Source organism: Lepus europaeus, chromosome 4 (assembly GCF_033115175.1).
Source record: "Lepus europaeus isolate LE1 chromosome 4, mLepTim1.pri, whole genome shotgun sequence".
NCBI classification, from domain to species: domain Eukaryota; kingdom Metazoa; phylum Chordata; class Mammalia; order Lagomorpha; family Leporidae; genus Lepus; species Lepus europaeus.
Window position 1 is genome coordinate 129,531,270 of NC_084830.1, and position 20,314 is coordinate 129,551,583.

Below are 20,314 nucleotides of genomic sequence, written 5' to 3' on the forward strand. Positions count from 1 at the left end.
TTTCCCAGGCACAGCCTGCACCCATGCCCTCACCCCTCCCTCACCCTCCCCACCCAGATCACGGAGCTGCGTCAGAAGCTGGCGGACCTGCAGAAGCAGGTGACTGACCTGGAGGCTGAGCGGGAGCAGAAGCAGCGCGACTTTGACCGCAAGCTCCTCCTGGCCAAGTCCAAGATTGAAATGGAGGAGGCGAGTGTGACCCTGGCCCCTGCGGTTTCAATCTCCCAGGGGCGGGCGGGGTGGGACCCGAGCATTCCAGCTATTGCTTTTCAAATCTTCATTCAGAGGAACTATTTGCTCAATTAAAATTTTATAGACTGGGGACCTCTACAGGGAAGCATGGAACAAGCAGGCCTAGGCAGGCCTGCCGTGTGGCACTTGGCAGGAGTGGGGTTCTGCTAAATGTTGAGTGGTGACTGTGATTTGTGACATTGACCGAGCTGCATTCAAAATTCATCTGTCCAGTCATTTGTCCTCAGAGCCCACAGCAGGCACTGTGGGCATGGAGTTCAGCGTGAGTCCCACCGTCCCCGGCTGGGTAGCAGGCGGTCAAGAGCTAGTCGGCAGAAGCAAAAAGTGAAAGGCTGTTAGGCACAACGGCGAAGTTACAGGACCAGATGCAGAGCAGTGCAGGAACACCACCACCCCTGCACGCACGCGTGCACATACACACACTTGCGCACACATGCATGCTGCTGCTGTCATGCTGGTGACGGACCAGCCCAGCCTAAAGAGGAAAGGCCATGAGGCTCCCAGGCTCTTGGGATTTCATTTCTGTCCTAATATCTTCCCCTTCGTGGGAACTGGGCGTGGGCGGCTTTTGCCCAGCTTATGAGTGGACATTTTAGCATGGATTCCATGTTCACAGTCCCTCTGTCAGCACACGACCCCAGGGCCCTTGTCCATGAGGTCAGTGCCCCCTTACTTTGAGAATATCTCAGCAAGTGCAGGGCCACATCCCGTGACTCGCAGCCAGACATCCTTCCCCACACTCCCATCCATAGGAGAGACAAATCCCTGGGCGCCTAATAGCTCTCCCCTATCATCTAGGGGGATGGGGTCACAGCTCAAGACAGATGTCACCCTGTAGACAAGGCTCCAGTGATAGTGATCGAGGTCAGGTTACCCCCTGCCAGGGCTCTTAATCAGGGGGCGGGACAGCTCCAGCCAGCCTCTATTCCTGGAAATGGCTCACCAGCTGGTTTGTAGAATATTGACACAGTGACCCCGGGCTAGAGAAAAGCTGACCTGGTAGTCCACATGCTGGGAATGCATGGCTGCAAATGAGCACGCAACTCAGATAAAGGGAGAGCTTCCCTAGCCACCTCCCCGGCCCCCACCCAGGGCCGGCCCTCCCCAGCGGTGACACCAGCACTATTCTGGTGTCTGTTACAGAGTTTGTTTTTTTTCCCCACAGTGATACACCTAGAAATACAATCATCCCCCAGTATCTGTAGGGGGTTGGCTCCAGGACTCACTTGTCCTTGATATTAAAAGGAGTAGTGGTTGGCTTACAGCCTACGCACACTCTTCATCTCTGGGTGACTTCTAATGCCTAATGCTATGTAAATGCTGTGAACAGTTGTCTTACTGCACTGCCTCAGGAACGATGACAAGAAGAAAGGTCTGTACGTGGTCAGTACAGACGTAATTCAAGCATTTTCCAACTGCGGTTGGTTAATCCACGGATGCAGAATCCACAGACACAGAGGGCCGACTGTACGCAGTTTATTTGAGATGCACGTGGTCTTCCCACCTCGCTGCACTAGCAGCCCTCATTCCAAGCACTCCCTTTGATGTGGAAGGGAGAGCGCCATGGACTTGGGAAGCCTGGGTCCAAGCCCAGCTCAGTGTGTGGCCTGAGTAGCCTTCCCACTATGCACATCATTTCCTGATGTTTAAAGGGGCTGCGACTGGGGACATCTAGAGGCCATTCTGGCTGTGGCTGTCTGTCACAAGAAGCCCTGGTGGTGTGTATCAGAGCATTGCCTCTGCCTTGAAGCTTTCTCTGGTTTCCTGTTAGCTGGATAGCTCTTTCTTTCTTCCTTGTGCTGCCTTTGTTTCTTTTCTTTCCTTTTCTTTTTTTTTTTTTTAAAGATTTATTTATTCATTTGAAAGTTGGAGTTACACAGAGAGAGGAGAGGCAGAGAGAAAGAGAGAGGTCTTCCATCTACTGGTTCACTCCCCAGTTATCCTCAACAGCTGGATCTGCACCAGTCTGAAGCCAGAAACCAGGAGCTTCTCCCGGGTCTCCCATGTGGGTGCAGGGGCCCAAGGACTTGGGCCGTCTTCTGCTTTCCCAGGCCACAGCAGAGAGCTGGATCAGAAGTGGAGCAGCCGGGACTCAAACCAGTGCCTATATGGGATGCCGGCACTGCAGGCAGTGGCTTTACCTGCTACGCCACAGCGCTGGCCCCTGCCTTTGTTTCTTTGCACTCTGGCCTCCAGGGTTAGAGACTAAGAGCTGAAAGGTCCTTTGGACTTACATGGGTCACAGGAGACCCCTGTGAGTCTGTGGAAACTATGGTTGTTCTCTCTAGAAAATTGCACAGAGATAACATTTTGCATACAGTTTTGGGGCTCACAGCCCTCCTGGGGCCCTTCTGTCACTCACATTAAAAGCTCCATACCCATGGCAGATCACTTAGCTCAGACAAGAGAAGGCTGTGCCAGTGCCCAGGGCCTAGAGGAGGAGCTGGTGTCAGAATCCAGGCCCTTTCTCCACTGAGGCACCTCTTCCTGGAGGATGGGACCTCCCGGGCACTCCTGTGCTGGCCGTGGGTGCAGTGAGCGTTGCGAGATGCTGGCTGGGAGAGACAGGAGGCCTGCCTGAATGAGGGCTGGGTCAGCAGGGCAGGGAGCCCGAGGCCTTCTGGAGAAGCCCGCTGTTTACCATCCTGGTACCCCCTGTAGACCGACAAGGAGCAGCTGACAGCAGAGGCCAAGGAGCTGCGCCAGAAGGTCAAGTACCTACAGGATCAGCTGAGCCCGCTCAGCCGGCAGCGCGAGTACCAGGAGAAGGAGATCCAGCGCCTCAACAAGGTGGGTGCCGTGACTCTGGTCCCTTGATGGCCCCTTGGATGGGCAAGGCTTCCCTGAGCCCGGCTATAACCCACTGTATCGCTGGTGCCTGCAGCCCTTCAGCTGGGCAGAGGGGACCGCTCCGGCAGTGAACGGGTGTCGCTGTTCCTGCCTCCTGCGCATTCCCTCCCCACAGCCAGAGTGTGCGGCCCCAGGAGGAGCCTGGACTCCTCTTCCACCCAGGCCCCTGCGCCTGCTGCCTCTCTGCCTGTGCCACCTCCATGGCTACTGTGCCTGTCTCTCGGGTTGAGGTTTAACCTCTCCTCCTCAACTAAACCCTCCCTGAGCCTCGTCCAGGGTGCCATTTTGTGCCACTCCTTTCACATCCCTTCTCACGTGCCCCGGGACTGCCTGTTGAATTCTCTGCCTCCCTGCCAAGCGGTGGGAGGTGTGCAGGTTGCAGTACCTGGCCCCAGCACATGATCAGGGAATGCTGAGCGCAGCAGATGAGGCCCAGGGGTCGCGCCCTTGGGAAGAGGTGTCTGGGCAGTGAGGACCCAGAGTGGAGACTGAGTAACTCGGAGACCCTGTGGTCTGAGCCAGGGCGAGTGGCCATGGGCTGGGCCAGACCTGGGGGCTGGTTCTGTCCCAGTGTAGCCACTCTGCCCTCTCTGGGCCTCAGTTGTGCCATCTGGACCCTTCCTGTAATCCTTCTGGCCCTAACCACCTTCCAGCCCAGGGGCTAAAGAAGCAAGCCGATGGGAGGCAGCTTGGAAAGGAACCATATGGGACCTAGGAAGTTTGTGTCTCCACTTTCCTTCTTATCCGTGGGCCCTCACTCTGGGCACGGGGAGTTTGGACATGCGTTTAGCATTCACCGGGTGCCAGGCCTGCTAGAGCAGAGCTTTCCACTTGGTGTCGGCGTTGCCTGGGCCCCTAGAACCTGTTCCCAGAGAAAGTGATGATCTGTACTGAGCTGGAGGACTTTGGAGTCTGAATCTGAGCAGAATTTGTCCCTGCTGCTGGTGGTAGGGGTTTGGGCCGTGTTGGGGACATATTTGCCGTGCGACGAGTGAGGCAAGGCGGTGGCCTGCTTTTTTGCTTGTGGACAATGTCCACGGGTCGAAGTCCAGGTGGCAGTCAGGGTGGCTAGTCCGAGGGCTGTCCAGAGGTCTGAAGTAACACGTTGACAGGGTTCGGGGGAAGGCAGTTAATGGAAGCCTTGTGAGACGCTCCAAGCTCCCTGTTTACCCGGAGGAAAGCAAGCGTTCTGTTAACCTGGTAGATTAAGGCCGCTTTCCTCTTTGCTTTGTCAAAATGCTGTTTGTTGGTGTGTTAGCCTGTGTCAGTGTCGGGAGGTAACATGTTAAGGAAGAAGCAGCTGACATGCCGTCTCATCTAACTGCAGAGGAGGTGTGACTGCAAGGGCTGGCCCGGGAGGAATGCAGGGGAGGCTGAAGAATCCCAGGGCAGGGGCCTGTCCAGGAGAGTGGCGCTGCCCTAAAGGACTTCATGAGCCACACCTGCTCAGAGAAGGGAGCGTTCCTCCACAGGAGCGTCCCACCTAGCCCGCTGGTTCCGAGCACACGCTGAGCTTGAAGCTCTGCTTTGCCACTGACTAGCTGTGTGACTTGAGACAAATGGTGGCAGGGATCTGGGCCTCAGTTTTCACATCTGTTAAACGGGTGATGCTCTGAGTCTCCTTTGTAGTCCTGGGCAGAGGCGTCCATGAAATGCCGCGTGTGGAATGTTACCAAGTAGGGTAGCATTTGTGAAATATACTGGACGTGGTGCTCGTTATGACCCAGACAGGGGTCCTGAGAAAGACTCTGGCGAAGTCTTCATCCTGGTGATGGTCCCATCTTCCCCTCTCGCTGATCCCAGGCCCTGGAGGAAGCACTGAGCATCCAGGCCTCCCCGTCCTCTTCACCAACAGCATTTGGGAGCCCTGAAGGAGCTGCAGGCCTCCTAAGGAAGCAGGAGCTGGTCACGCAGAATGAGCTGCTGAAACAGCAGGTGAGGCAACTGGGAGGAAGTCAAGTGGAAGAGTGCTGCATGGGAGCTGGGACCAGCTGGGCATCCAGTCACGAGGAACCTGCAACGAGCAGTCCTCTTTCTGGCCGTCGGCCAGACCCCGTGGCTGTCTGAAGGTTTATCCTTCCCAGCAGTGCGTCCCCAGCTGACGTCATTCCTCTGCCACCTTTGTGATGGAGCCATCCATGCTCTTGTTTACCATGTACAGCCATCCCCTCTGCCCTGTCCCCTCCATCCGTATCCTTGGAAGACTGGATCCAGGATCCCCTGCAGAAACCAAAATCCACAAGTGCTTAAAGCCCTTAGTATTGACACAGAACCTATGCACAGAAGGAGGCAGGAGCAGGTGGGAGCCTCTTCTCCTACGACCCTGCCCCTCACCCCACCCGCCGGTCCCTCCAGGTAAAGATCTTTGAGGAGGACTTCCAGAGGGAGCGCAGCGATCGAGAGCGTATGAATGAGGAGAAGGAAGAGCTGAAGAAGCAGGTGGAGAAGCTGCAGGCCCAGGTCACCATGTCCAACGCCCAGGTGAGGGCGGCTGCACCGGGGAGGGACACTGGCCCATCCTTGCAGCAGGGCGGTGGGAGGGCAGTACCGTTAGAGGGTCCCTGGTGAGCCTGGGTGTCCAGACACCCACTGGTTCTCCTTCCAGCTCTGGTGCCCAACACTGCTGTGTGGCCTGGGCAAATCCTTCCCCCTCCTCGGCCCTCTGTGCAGTGAAGCACTTTAACCCTCAGGCGTCTCTTGCTCCGACTTTCCACAATCGACTTTGATGCCTTAGAGGCTCAAATTTAGAAACTGGCCCTGAGCCGCCCACAGAACAGAACTAGATTAGTTCACATGGAAGCACAGAGCTGCCGAGGCTCACGCGGACCCTCCTGCCCTGGGTGCCGACCGCCCATGATGAGCAGAGCTCCCCTGCAGCTGGGCTATGCTCTGCCCCACAGGGTTCCTCCTGGGCTGACCTGGGTTACAGCAGCCTACAATGGTGGCCTGGCATCCACCCTCCCACCCTCTGGGCAGGGTAGGCCCTAGATCCGGGCCTGGCCAGGAGGCACCTGTGCCATCAGGCCTGTCTCCCTCCCTCCTTTTCTAGCTAAAAGCACTCAAAGATGAGGAGAAGGCAAAAGAAGCCCTCAGACAGCAGAAGAGGAAAGCAAAGGTGAGAGCTCGAGGGAGGAGGCAGCACTGGCCTCGCCTTACCTTCTTCAAGGAGCTACAGTCTGATGGGCGAGAGAGTGCGTGCCTGACACTCTCTACCAGCTGACTAATGAGGTAACATGGGTAAAGACTTAGAGCAATAATCACACAGCCTTGGTGCTCAGGACACACTGGCTGTCTTCATTGCTGGTATTCTCAGCCCATATACCCATGCTTCCGTGCCATGTACCCACCTTCCGTGCCGTGTACCCACATTCCATGCCCATGTGCCACCCTTCTGTGCCCGTGTACCCAGCCTTCCAGGCCATGCTCCAGCCTTCAGAGAGATAAGATTCTAGGTAGAGGGAGACAAGTCAGTGTTGCTGGGGATGGCCTGTGCAGCCTGTTGCAGGCCCGAACCAGACACGAGCCTTTTTTGCAGGCCTCAGGAGAACGCTACCATGTAGAGCCCCACCCGGAGCACCTCTGCGGGGCCTACCCCTATGCCTACCCACCCATGCCAGCCAGAGTGCCACACCATGGGTTTGACGACTGGTCCCAAATCCGCTACCCTCCTGCCCCCATGGCCATGGAGCAGCCACCCCCGCTCCCCAGTTCACGTCTCTTCCATCTGGTGAGTCTGTGCCCCTCCTTCCCTCCAAGACACACACACACACTCTAGTTCCAGAGAGGATGGTCAAGTGAGTGGGCCAGAAAGGCAGCCTCTGAGATTCCTGAGCAATGCATTGGTGGCACAGGTGTCCAGGGCCTGGTTCTGTCTGGCTATCCTAGGGGTGAGGATTCTGCAGCCCACAGCAGTCAGGGTCACTGGCAGAGTCAGAATGCAGGGCGGGAAGGGGGATGCCCTGTGAACCCTGGGCCAAGGCCAAGGCTTGACTTCTTACACCCCTACATGTAACCAGGTTCCAGAGTCCTCTCCTTGGCCTGCTCTCTCGCTTGCTTTCTTCTTTCCCCTTCTTTTTTTTTTTTTTTTGACAGGCAGAGTTAGGCAGTGAAAGAGAGAGACAGAGAGAAAGGTCTTCCTTCCGTTGGTTCACCCCCTTAATGGCCGCTATAGCCGGTGCGCTGTGCCGATCTGAAGCCAAGAGCCAGGTGCTTCATCCTGGTCTCCCATGTGAGTGCAGAGCCCAAGCACTTGGGCCATCCTCCACTGCACTCCTGGGCCATAGCAGAGAGCTGGACTGGAAGAGGAGCAACCAGGACAGAACTGGCGCCCCAACCAGGACTAGAACCTGGATTACCGGTGCCGCAGGCAGAGGATTAGCCTAGTGAGCCGTGGCACTGGCCTTTCTTTCCCCTTCTTATCATTCTTCAGAGAGCTGCTATCGCCTGTCCCATCTTCTCCAGTCCTTCTGCCACAGCCTCACCTCAGTCATCCCCTGCTCTCCCTTGGACAATGCCAGCAGCCTCCTGCCTGGCCTCTGCTCCTCTGGCTTTCTCTGTACACATCAGAGATTGGCGCTGGAGTTGTGGAGACCCGGGTTCAAGTCCATGCTCGTCCACTGTTCTAGCTGGATGACCTTCAACAAACTACTTACCCTCTGAGCCTTAGTGTCCTTCCTTGGAAAAGGGAAGCAGCACCCTAGGTTATTGTGGGGATTAAAGTCCACTTAACCTTTCTGCACGTCACTGCCCTTGCCTCTGCCATTGCTCGGTGTGGTTTTCCAGAGTGGCTATTGATTATTAAGTCCCAGTTTTGTCACAGCCGGAATACACCTGGTTTCCACCCTGTGGAGCGTTGCGGAACCAGAGCTCCCAAGTGATGGACTCGCCCACTGCCAGGCAGGCAGAACAAGGTGAGTGGGGCCTGCCTGCCCCGAGGGAGAAAGCTTATCTGTCAGGACCGCCCCTCTCTGGGATCTTAGTAGAGAAGAGGCCCGGTTTTCTGACTCGGGGTGGCGGTAAGGGGAGCGATGGGGACTGAAACCATGCATTTACTTATCTTAGTGTACCTGCCAGGCACCGCATGTGTACCCACCTGGCTTGGCCAGGGTGCTTAGCAAAGCTTCCCAGAGATGGTGACGTCTGAGACTCTCAGAGTGAGCGGCGCTCGCCAGGCGGGGGGGTGGGGGGGGTGGGGGGTGGTGGTGGCTTGAGAAAGGATGGCAGATGTAGATGCAGAGGCCTTAGTGGCAAGGAGTGAAGGAACATGGCCCATTTGAGGAGCTGGGAAAGGCCAGTGGGGCTGGGTCCAAGAGCAAGGCAGGGAAAGCTAGAGGGGCAAGGCAGAGTTAGGGATGTAGGCAGGTCAGGACTGTGCGGGGCCCTGCAGAGCACAGGAGGAGAGCGGGTCCGTGTCCCGAGCCATGGGGCATGGAGCTGCTGGACATTTTTAAAGCAGAGTGACTGGCATGACCAGCTTTGTGTTTTGAGAAGCCCCCTCCAGCTCTGGTGCTTGCCACGAAAGCTGGGTTTGCTGGCCAGGAGGAAGCTGCAGGCCCTTAGTGACCACCCTCACTGCCTGCAGGGCACTCAGGGGGCAGTCGGCGCTGCCTCACCTGCTGAACTTCCAGGACCAGAATCCCAGCCGGTGGGTGGGAGCCGTAGGGAGGCTGAGCCCATCGGCATGCAGAGGACTTTGTCAGGGTCACGGGTGAGCAGGACTGGAGCCAGCTCTGTCAGCAGCTCGTGTGAGCAGGGACTGCAGCACACAGCTCAGAGGGCACCCGCTGGAAAGGGAGACTGGACCGGTGGTTCGTTTTCTCACGGTTCTCACAAAGCCCTGGAGGCTCCTGGGGGAGTGGCAGAGCCTGCCTGATGGACAGGGCTGTTCTGGCCGCTAGAGCTTTAGAGCTGCTCCATTTTCTGGGCTCTAGAGCCAGTTCTGCCTCTTCCTGGGCCTGGGACTTGGAACAAATCATTTTAACGTGCTGCACCCCAGATCCCCCTCCACAACAGGGCAAGAAGCTGCCTGCCTCACAGGGCCCGGTGCAGGCCACATGACGCATATGCCAGCTGTGCTGTGCCCAGAGCCTGGCTCTCGGTAGCACTCCAGACCTCTGGCAGAGACTTTTAAAAGTTGATAGGAAAATGGAAGTTAAAGGACAGTTTACTTTGCTATAAAAAATTGAAATATGTGTAATTCTTATAATGCGCATTTTGTAAGAAAGTTGTGAAGATTCTATGTATCCACAGATTTTAGATTACTTTTGCACCAGAATAAGTTTATCATTTAACTTCATTGTCCACAAACTTTGGGAAGTACTCTCGGAGCTATTGTTTTCACTGTGACTATACTGGTTTCCATATAAGATTCTGAAACTTGTTGTGCTATGTATCTTCAAGTCTTCACAATTTCTGTTTGTTCAGGCTCCACCAAAACTGACCGCGAGGGGCCTCAGTGAGACCAGACTGTCCTGTGGCTCCACCGTCGTCCTGCAGAGCAGCCGATCTCAGACGACTGAAACACTCGAGGCCACGTGTTCTCCGTGGCCAGAGCCTCAGCTGGGCGGAAGGCCGAGATGGGTGGTGCTGGGCGCTCCCAGGCCCACGCAAGACTGTGAGTGAGACCAAGGAGGCTCACCCACAAGGCTCGTCTGGGCATCGCCAGGAAAAACTCAGCACCCTGCCCCTTGGCTCTGAGTGCCATCCTTTGCTGAAGCCGCCGGGGGACACCAGTCTTGAGAGTGGGATGCGGCCAGGATTCCCTTCCTTGCTAAGCCTTCCCAGAAGTGGTTCCAGCCGGACTCACCGTGCGTGTTTAACTTTTGCTTCAAGCTCTGTAGCAGGACCTGTCCCACATTCATCCCTCCCCCTCTGTGAGGAGCTGCGGGGAGAACGGGTTTGTCGCCAGAGCAGACGAGAGCGACAGGGTGTTGCGGGGCCCTCTGCACCATAGTAGCCTTGCCAAAGCCATTGCTGCCTGGGCCAAGTCCAGGCCCTCAGCCCCGCAGCTGGAGGCTTCTGGCGCCAGAGGCCAGGAGTGGTGGCTGTCCATCTCTGGGCAGCTGTTTGCACGAATCTTGGACATAAATCCAAGTTAAAGATCAACCATCTGTGACTGGTGTTCTTTTCTGTCCTGGCTGCTCTTCCTCTCAGCCAGGGGGCTGCTCCCCTGCCTCCTGACAGCCCCTGGGGTCCAGGGGCTGTGGGAGGAGCCTGAGCTGCTGGTCAGGGGCCCTCAGTTTAAATACCTGCCCTTCACTCATCAGAACGGGGCAAGGCCTGGCCCTTCTGTGAGCCTCAGTTTCCTCATCTGTCAAGGGGAACACCTTGCATCACTCTAGCTGCCTTGAGAATGACGAGAATGGGAGTTGATGTGAAGTGTCATACACCCCGGCTGCTGAGTGAGCCTTGCTGGAAGCCAACGAACGGAGGCCCAGAGCCCGCAGCCGGAAGCCCACAGCCCACAGCCCACCTTCAGTCCTCTCCCTGCCCCCGGCCTCCCCTGCCCGCAGTGGGGCAGCCACGTGTGAGGATGCACCACAGGAGGCTCAGCTGCTGCAGAAAGGCCTTTACTGGGCAGATGGGGTGTGAGTGACGCCAGCAGGCCAGGCTGAAGGGAAAGGGCACGTCCTGAGGAGCAGGGGCGGCATCTCTGCCAGGGGCTCGGCCTGAATGCACGAAGGGCCGGGCCTCTCCGGCAGGCTCAGGGGAGGTCCGCCCACAAGGGCTTCGGGCCCCTCCCTCATGGAGATGCCACCCCTGACACAGGCTAGGCGGCCCTTAGTCTCACAGCTGCCTTGGCGGATCTCAGGGAGTGTAGGGAGGTGGGGGGTGAGGGGGCGGGGACCTGGGAGGGCCTTCAGGAAGGAGGAGGCACGCTGGGAAGTGTAGTAGACCCAGAAACTTCTGGAGTGGTGGTATTTGGAGGCAGCGGGAGGTGATGGCCTCAGAGCTGAGGTCCAGGTCAGAGCGGGAGAATCGGACCAACAGCCACTTTTCCTTTGAACTTAGCTGAAAGCGATTTGTTGTCATGGGCGGAAGAACTGGAGAGAAAGGAGTATCTCCAGCTCTCTACACAACACAAGCAGCATCCCAGGTGTCCACCCAGATAGACACTTGGCGTGCACCGTGCATACACACCCGGTCACACACACCTGCAGGCACGTGTGCACTCACATGCACAGTACCACACACACACACAATGGTTTGCACACATCTGTGTCAGGCTGGGGCCTTGTGTAATAGGAAACGGGTCTGTGGTGATGAGCAGTGTGATGAGAAACATGGATTCCTGGATTCCTTCCTGAACAGTCTCTCCCCAGTCCCTGCACAGTGGACGAGGGGTGGGGCGGCCATCAGCTACTTGCCCTTGGCCCCCATGGCTGCCTGCCGCCTCATGTAAGCCAGGATGTCCATCTTGACATTGCTGATTGTGGCCCGGTGGTACCAGCGCATGATGGGCACGCCATCTGGCCCCACCAGGAACTTCTCGAAGTTCCAGCGGACATCATGCATCTTCATGGGTTCCCAGAAGAGGCGGCTAGGTGAGCCCAGCAGCTCCGAGGTGGGAGGGCAGGAGTTCTGGGGCAGGGGAGAGAAAGGGGTGTGAAGCTGGCCTCCCCCCTCCTCCTAGGCTGCGGGGAGGATGGCGCCGAGAAGACAGCACAAGTTAGGAGTCAGAACACTGACTGCCCATCCCGCTGTGACTCTGGGAGCTTGGGAGACCCTTCACCTCTTCCTCCCTGGGCCCTTTTGGTGCCGTACCTCCAGGGTCTGAGTTGCAACAGTAATGTGATACCAAGAAACTCCCCAGAAGCCCAGGAATCGGGGCAGGGGGCACTGGGGCCAGGAGCAGCTGGAGTCCCAGCGGGCAGAGAGGCTGCCGTGCAGCGGCTGCTGACTCACCTTCAGGAAAGTGTAGACCTTCTGCTCTTTGTCCCCATTCACATCGCCTTTCTCAAAGAGCTGGAAATTGGGGACGAAGCCCCCGCCTGGCCGGACATACCTACAAGAAATGTTGTTAGTTGGGCACAGGTCTCAGAAGTGAGAGGAGACAGACGAGGGATCTGGCATTTATCCAGAGTGGGCAGTGGGAGCCAGTGACTGCTGGATGAATGCAGGTATAATGTGGGTCCGAGTGAGCACTCACTTGAGGGCGGGTAGGATCTCCGAGTTCTCTCCTGGTTCCTGTTTTCCAAATTGGTTGCAGGGGAAGCCCAGGATGACCAGACCGAATGGTGCAAGCTCTTCTTGTAGTGCATTCAGTTCTGGGCCAGGGAGAGAGCAGAGACCGGATAGCCTGGTGAGGGCCCCTCCTCATCCACTGTCCTTTGTTGCTTACCCAATGTACAGCTGGAATCGCTGAGGCCTGGGAGGGGAAGGGACTGGCCCAAGATCGCCCACTGAATGTGGCAGGGCTGGGACACAATGCCCAACCATTGCCAAGACCCACCTGGGTCAGTTGGGTGGGGGCTCTTCAGAGCTTTCAAGATTAAGTTTCCTGGAGCAAGAACTATCCAGCCCTGGGCAGAAGGCAGAGGAATTCCCTGAGATGAATGGGCCTTGACAACCCTCCTACCTTCTAGGTAGGAGTGGCCCTGGCCCAGCTTCCTGCTTCGCTCAGTGCCCCTGGCCTCTTGTGCAGTGCCAGCATCCAGCCGGCCTCTTGCACACGCTGCTGTGTTGCGAATGCAGTAGGCACTCTGGGCAGAGCACACCCTGCCAGAGGGCCAGCCAGCCCTTGTGGCTTTGCTTCCAGGAGTTTGCCTGCAACTGCTTAGTAGAACGTTCAGGGTCAGATCACCTTGCCTGCCTCCAGCCCCTGCTGGCCAATCGGCCAGCCAGCCAGCTGTGCTTAGACCCCAAGCTTTCTCCCTGGGAGCTGGCAGGTGCCTTTGGTCCGCCTGTTCCCTCAGGCTCCACTCTGCCCCAGCTCAAGACAGATGAGTCAGAGACAGGCAACCTGGTTCTACCATGAATCGTTTTGTGAGGCTGATAAAGCTGTTCCTTCATGGTGGGTCTGGGACTTCTTACCTGTAAATTGGGGACAGGGAAAGAAGGGCTGAAGCAGAACACCTTTCAAGTTTACTTTAGAATGAACTTGAGAAATGTGGTGTTCCCTCCCCTCCCCCTGACTCTGGGGCTTCACGGGCTCTGCTTTTCCGGGGTCCCAAGAGAAGCACTGAGGCAGATGGGGCTGATGGGAGATGGGACATTCTCAGTCTCCATTCCTCTGCTTTTAAGGGAGCTGAGGTGCCCAGGCGACCAAGAAGGACACGCAGGGCCATCGTGGAGTGTGTCCAGAGGCCTTCAGACCTCAGACTTAGCTAAACACCTTCCCTAGTCCATGGGACACAGTGGAGTTGGGACCCGGGGCTTGGGTTGTTCTGATCACTGCCCCTCCCCTTCCCCTCGCACCAGAGATGCCCCGTGAGTGAAACACGCCCCAGCGGCAGAAACAGCTCGCAGTCAAGCAGGGGAAGAGAGCTGGTGCTTACCCACGTACTGGCCTGTCAGGCCTCAGTAGGTGGCCACGTTGACAAAGAGGACGTATTTGCCAGCGTACTGCTTAAAGGGGATGTACTCCTCCCCGTCGATGGTGAGGGCACCGTACTCGTAGATGGTGCCGCTCACGCCGCCATGGCAGTCTGTCTGGAAGAGGGAAAGACCAGCGCCAGGGAGCAGTTAGAGCCAGAAGCGAACCTGGGCCTCCCTCCCTTCCCGAGTTAATGAACGTTCCCAAGGAGGAGGGTGACTGGACTAGAAGCAGGGTCTTCCAAGTCCTTGTATAAGAAAATGGTGAACACAGCTGTAACCGCTTGACAAGCACGTGGTATTAGCACTGCGCTGTTCGAAGCACCTGTGTGCTGTAGAACCTTGCATGTGACTTGCTGTGTTAATTACTTCTGTGTCTCGCGTCACTTCAAGAACATTCACCAGGCACGGACGCTGCTGGTGGGGTCACTGGCAGACAGGGCTGAGGGAGACGGGCTGGATGGCTGGTGCAACAGTCCAGGTAAGCGACCCTGAGGGCCCAAAGTAGGCCATTGTGAGGGATGAGCTGGCCGGCAAGGAGGAATCGTCAGATGGAGTGGCAGCTCTGAGGCTCCGGGTCAGGGGGACTGGGGAGACGAGGGTGCTGTCACGAAACGGGGACACAGGCCATGGAGTCGGGAGCGGGAGGCCTGCCGTGAGGATGAGAAGGGCTAGGCAGGCTAAGCAGCAGGGCCTGCCACGCAGGAAGTGTCAAAAGGGGAAAATGGACGTACAAAGATTGGCTTATTTGGGGTCAGAAACTTGAAAGCCACACAGTTTCTCACAATGTGCACTGCCACACCTTTTTGAGGACCCCTCGTATGCTGGATATTCTGTGTACGTGAGCCACGCGGCAGTGACCATTGTTCCCCCCCATCTGCTCGGCTGCTGCCTCACAGTCAACCCTGTGGATGAGGAGGGATGGGCTATGCTGGACCGTGGGCTGGAGACCTGGGGTCCACGTCCTGGCCTGCCGTTTACTCTCTGTGGCCTTGGACTGGCCCTTTATCTTCCCCTGGCCCCCGGTTTCCTTACTTATAAGGTGAGCGTCTTGAACTGGATCAGCTGTTCTCACTCAGATGGCGCGACAGTAGCACCATCAGTGGGAGGGCAGGGTGCTGCCCGAGACCTACTGTACCCCTACCTCCTTCCCCACCCGGACTGCAAACCTCTGGTCTGCCTTTTCAAAGCGGTCACTGCATCAGTGCCACAAGGCAGCAGGTGGGCTGGTCGTGGAAGAGCATGGAGCCATGGGATCAGGTGGTGTGGGAGGTCCTTCCTGGCCTACTGTCCTTTGCGGGGTGGCAACACGAAGCAGATGGAGTAGAAAGTAGCAGCCGCGATCCGGAGAGGGCAGAGACGGGTGCTGCGGTTAGAGAACTAAATTCCTTCCTCCCCTTTGCATCTCTTCTGGAAAACGGGCTGTGGAGACCAGGTACCTGGGCCTGCCTGCGTGGAGGAAACCATCCAGGCTGGCAGGGGTGGCCCCAGCAGGGAGCAGAGGAGCTGCCTCCATCATGAAGGCGGGCAGGCCGGCTGAGCCAGGGGAGCCTGGGCTCCCTGTGCCAGGCCATTCCCCGGCAGCTGTGCGCTCTTCTTGGCTGTGGTGCCAGTGCCCTGCTTTACGTGAGCCTCATGTTCCACACCCCAGGACTTCTCCCAGGTGTGGGAAGGCAGGCCCACAACCTAAGCATGCCGTTCCTCCTGCTCCTGGGCTGCCTCGGCCCCAGCTGGGATCAATTTCACATGGAAACGCCAACAAACCGGAGCACAGCCAACGCAGCCCAGCTGGGCCTTGGAGCTGCAGCAGCCGGAACGCTGCCCTCCACCCTCATCTAAAAACCGTCTGGGAAGTGGAGGGGAACAAAAATGCTAGGTGGCTGTCCAGATAATTGGAGCCTGTAAACCAGCAGGACCAGCTGGGCATTTTCAGGTGGGCTGCGGCAGGGGACCCCTCTTGTTAGGTTCTAGTTTTTGCCAGCTGTGTGGCCCCGGGCAAGTCACTTCCACTCTCAGGGTCTTGGTCGGAGGATACCGTCTGCTCTGAAAACGGCCGTGAGACAGTCGGCACACAAAACAGGCTTGAAAGCCGCCGGGACACCCAAGTCCAGGGGTGGCGAGGATTCTACCTGCAGCGAGGGTCCAGGGCGCCCAGGTTGCTATGTTATGGCAGATGCCTCCACTGTCCCCCAGCCCGTGTGAAGAAGGCGATCCACTGTGCCGGTGACCCCAGAGGCTGAATGGCCAAGCCTCCACGCTCTGTGCTGAGGTCAGGGAGGTGAGTGCTGTGGGCACACGGACACAGCGCAGGGCGGGGTGGGACGAGATGAGGGCTGCCCAACTCCTCCCCAGGACAGGTCTGCTGGCTTGAGAGCTGGAAGGGAGCACTCAGCCAGACTCCCGGCTGGCCCAGGCTGTTGGTCTTGAGTCTTTCTCCTCTCCCTTCTCACCACCGCCACTGCAGCGACACGCGGGGAGGCCAGAGGTCGGCGTGCAGGGCCCTGCCATGCAGACCCCTTTGCCTTCGCTGGGCCCCCGGTGCCTTGACTGTAAGATGGAGTCAGACTGGGCGCTGTACTCAGGGCCCTTTTGCCCTGCGGTTGGCAACGGCCCCATGATTCCCGCTGCCTCATTCAGTCACCTAGAAACCAGCGGTTACTAGGATCCCAAGCACGTCAGCAGCAGTGACTCTCTCCAGAGCACGGGCAGGGAGCTGGCAGCCTCAGGCTGGACTGGAGTGGGCGAGACGCAGCAGGGAAAGGAGAATCCCCCAGTTCCCTTGGTCCGCCCGCCTGCCCCTCCCTGCTGCCCGCGAAGAGGAAAACATCTCTGGAGCTGAGTCATCCTTGGTCCCTGGTTCTCCAGCTGCCACCTCCCTGTCCCTTGGTCCTCAAGCTGGAGAGGCAGGTAGTTGGGTCCTAGAAGCCACAGCTACAGCATCTCAGTGTAAGGACCTGGGAGGAGAGACGGCCGTGCTCGGGCTGCCGCCACGGCAGGTCCTGGCCGGGTGCATCTGGTAGGCTCACATCTCCCCCTTAAACTGTTACAGGCCATACCCTTCCTGTTCTCTCCGAACAAAAAACCACGCAGCAGGATGAGTTATTCCCAGGACCGTACCCCGACACCCAGCCTTCTTAAGGCAGGCCTGAATCGCCCCTTCTCTGGCTCTCCAAGAGCTGACAGCATGGGGCCAATCAGCCCACCATTGCCTCTTCTCCACACCCTAATCTGAAAACGCAGCCGTGCCTGCCCTGAGAATGCCTTCCGAGTTGGTGGTGGTGGACGGAGGGATTCACGGCCATCCAGTGTTCAGACGGACTGCCGAGGAGGGGCAGACCCAGGGATCAGAAAGGGCAGAGAGAAGAACGCTGACCCCAGGATGGGCTTCCTGAGCAGATAGAGCAGTCTTGGGAACAGAGCCAGGGGCTTCTAAGACTTGGGAGTGAAACCCTGCAGTGGTCTAGGAACACGACGCCAAACCTTGAGCCTACACCAGCGTGCTGCGGGGTGTGTGTGTCCACTGGGAGGCTGCAGACAGAACTCTCTCCCTTTGGGTCTACCCCTCCCCTGCTCCTGGTTCTGCCTTCGCAACCTGGGCGGCAGGAGAAGCCTCCAGGTGACCCACCCTCTCCATGCTGCCCGAGGAGACAAGCTTGCCAGGCCATCCCCACCCTGCTGGGGACGGACGAGGAGCTCTGGAGAATTCTGCGTCTCCTGAGCTGGCGACTCCAGCTTTCTCCAGTGACCAGGTTTGCTCAGGCCAACACCGACAGTGGATTGGCAGTGGTGAGGCTGTCCTACAGCCGAAAACCCTCCAGAGAACAGCTTGTGGATGTGGCCCCTTCCGCAAGCCATCGGCCCTCTCCCACCACCTGTAGATGGAGAAACTGAGGCCAGCAAGGAGTAGAATCTCAGAATCTGGCATGTTCTGCACGGCAGCCGGGAGGGTGTGACATCCCTCTGCCTCTTCTGCCAACGCCCTGGACTCCGAGTGGGCCCCTCAGCCTATCATTCCCGCCCTGGAAGAGCCCAAAAGCAGTTCTCCCACCCCAAGCCCACCAAGAGGCATTGCCCTGTTCCCCCGCCTGTTAGCCTCCCGGGCAGCTGCGTGGTCAACTCTGAGGTCAGGTCTCCAGGCTTTTTCTGTGCCCTGCCCCACCCTGGAGGGGGATGGCTGGGGTACAGCGGTGATAGAGGTAGCGTCGTGACCCCCACACCCGAGGTAGCCGTGGGGCAGACAGCCCTCTCTCCAGCGCTGTCTGCGCACCTGGAAACCCGGGTCCTCAGATCCCCAGTAGGTGGCGCTGCACAGGAACCGACAGTGGTGGGTCTGGGGCCCGGGTCTAGGGGCGGCAAGTGAGTTCAGGGTGGCCCTCGCGCCTGCGAGCCCGGCTAGAGGGGTGCCTGGCCGCCGTGACAGACACACCTGCGGCTGGGTCCCCTCCCCTGTTTCCCCGCCCCCGAGGCTCACCTTGGACTTCTCTTGGCCCCGGCCCGGGGGGACGAAGCCAGCCAGGAGCAGGGACAGGAGGCAGGACGCCCGCAGCAGCCGGGCCATGGCGGGCTGGGCGCACGTCGCAGCCTCGCCTCGGACGCGGCGGATCCCTGGCCGCCGTCCGTCTGAGGTGTCCGACGCTCCGAGCCACCTTTCAAGCCCGAGGCGGGGACCAATCGGCGGCCATGCTGGGGTCCCTGGAGCCAATCGCAGGCTAGCTGGGATTCAGGGGCAAGTCGCGCCCGCCCCCAGCGCTCCCCCTGCCCAGGCCCCGGGCGACAGGGACATAAACAGGTCTGCGAAGAGAGGTGGGCGTGAGGTCCGTGGGCAGGCGGCGGGAGCTGCGTGGTGCTGTACAGCCAGGGCAAGGGGGCTGTGGAGCAAGGCTCAGTGTGACGGCAGTTCTTATTCCTGTGTTTAAAAACACCCCGTGCTTGTCCTTGCCTCTGTGTTAGGATGGACAATGTCAGCTCTGCTTCGAGGAACAGCCACCGTGTGCATGTTTAGTGCTTAAAAAACAAAGTGCATGTTCCTGGGATTTCACATGCAGTCCGCTCCTGGGTACACACTGGGATGCCTCTGCGGGTTTGGGAGCAGAAAACGCACCTGCTGCTGCTTAGCCTTTAAATCTAAACAAAAAAAAATTTGACAGATGAAAACTGTACATGTTACAGTGTGTACTATGGATTCCTGAGAAACTGATAAGTATGCAGATATGTGTGTCTTTGGGTAAATGGAACCTCGAAAGGCGACAACGTGGAAAGTTCTGAGCATGCTGCTGGCCTGTCTGAGCTCAGGATCCCCTTCTGTGCAATGCTGGGATTCATTTCCCATCCCTGAGGTCCTTCTGTTTTGGCTCAGCGAACACCTCCAGGGGGGGGGTCCCCTGCTCACCACCTGGCATGGGGCCTAGTACACAAGGAAGGTTTAATATTTGCCAAGTTAATCAAACGTGGAATCTGTTTCTCTGTTTGGAGACACACTGACCAGGCAGCTCCCAGCACGTAAGACTCCTGGGGGTCATTGTCCCAGCTGAGTAAGACAGATCTTGGGCCCCACTTTGGAACCGTTGCATGAGAATCTCTAGTGGCAGGCGCTGTGTGCCCTGAGACACAGCCCAAGGGGATTCGGAGGAAGCCTGCTAGCTTGAGTCTTGGCGGCGTGAGTCCCAGCATAAGGATTAGAAATCTCTTCTAAGCAAGAAATGCCGAAGAGAGATCCCCGTGCTTTCGCTGTGGCTCACAGTATTGATGCCCCGTGGGACCCTGGAAGGCGTCTGAGGTTCCATACGCTCCACAAAGCCTTCCCATCCTCAAACCACAGCGTGGTCAAGTGCAGGGAACCTGGGAGGCCAGGAGTCTCCTGATGAATAGCGCAGAAGCATACAAACAGTGTCTGACACAGAGTACGTGCTCAAAAATTGCCACACATTAAAGCATCTCACTTCTCCGAAGCGTGGAGATGGGGAAGAATTCACCCAAGTTCCCGTAGCAAGCCTGTAGCAGACACGGAACCAGATCTCCCGACTCCTGGAGAACAGGGGGCCTCTCCCTGTTCTTGTACCTTTTGAGGTTCATATTTACCCAAGGATACAGATACCTGAATTCATATCAGATTGTCAGAAATCCACTGTTTGTTAGCAACGGTAAGCATCTTAGTGACCTGTAGACTCCGTGGCTAGCAATGGGTTACCAGGCTAAGAGATATCCAAGTTTTGCAGACACTATGGTCCCTGCCTCCCACAGCATGTCCATCAGAGCCCACGGAGCTGAGGCAAGGCAAGGCACCGAGGGCCCTGCAGGTGCAGGGCTGGCACTGAGGGTGGGCGCCCCTTGACTCCTGCAGCCATTCTGCCTCATTGGGCTCCTCTTGAGGCACGATAAGCCCTACACCCAGATGGCTACTGCTGAACTGCAATGGGGCCGCCAGACGAGTGACTTTCCTCCTCTGAGTCTCAGTTGGCCCATCTATGAAGCAAGCATCTGACAGTTGTCCCAGTGGCTCTTCAGTTCCAAGGGTCTTGGGAAAGCCTGTGTCACATGAAACTTGGAAGTCCCAATGGCCAGCTGGGGTGGGGGTAGAGGGCTGGGGGAGTGTGCCCGGCTATCGGGGGAAACCACTTTCAAAGGAGGTCTGACCACTGCCATGAAGGACACAGAGATGAGAATGCAAACAGCACTTTGC

The 20,314-nt window shown here is 57.7% G+C and overlaps 2 protein-coding genes across 6 annotated transcripts in view; one reads left to right on the forward strand and one right to left on the reverse strand.

Moving 5' to 3' along the window:
• Positions 1-9,665, forward strand: part of TNIP1 (TNFAIP3 interacting protein 1) — a 53,865-nt gene extending 44,200 nt beyond the window's left edge. For 3 of the 5 annotated variants that reach the window (XM_062188816.1, XM_062188815.1, XM_062188819.1), the window contains 8 exons: positions 58-189; positions 2,914-3,042; positions 4,906-5,037; positions 5,458-5,583; positions 6,152-6,217; positions 6,638-6,829; positions 7,922-8,012; positions 9,526-9,665. In XM_062188816.1, coding sequence (XP_062044800.1) covers positions 58-189; positions 2,914-3,042; positions 4,906-5,037; positions 5,458-5,583; positions 6,152-6,217; positions 6,638-6,829; positions 7,922-8,012; positions 9,526-9,560 — 903 coding nt within the window. In that variant the 3' untranslated portion in view covers positions 9,561-9,665. Of the gene's footprint in view, positions 1-57; positions 190-2,913; positions 3,043-4,905; positions 5,038-5,457; positions 5,584-6,151; positions 6,218-6,637; positions 6,830-7,910; positions 8,013-9,525 lie in introns of all 5 variants that reach the window. The other 2 variants (XM_062188817.1, XM_062188818.1) reach the window with 2 other exon arrangements.
• Positions 9,666-10,654: 989 nt separating this feature from the next.
• GPX3 (glutathione peroxidase 3) lies at positions 10,655-18,266 on the reverse strand. Its single transcript, XM_062188821.1, has 5 exons — positions 18,107-18,266; positions 13,599-13,752; positions 12,251-12,368; positions 12,007-12,106; positions 10,655-11,682 (listed from the first exon to the last, which is right to left on the reverse strand). Exons 1-5 carry the CDS (start codon positions 18,191-18,193, stop codon positions 11,461-11,463), a joined length of 681 nt encoding a protein of 226 aa, XP_062044805.1. The 5' UTR covers positions 18,194-18,266; the 3' UTR covers positions 10,655-11,460.
• Positions 18,267-20,314: the final 2,048 nt, after the last annotated feature.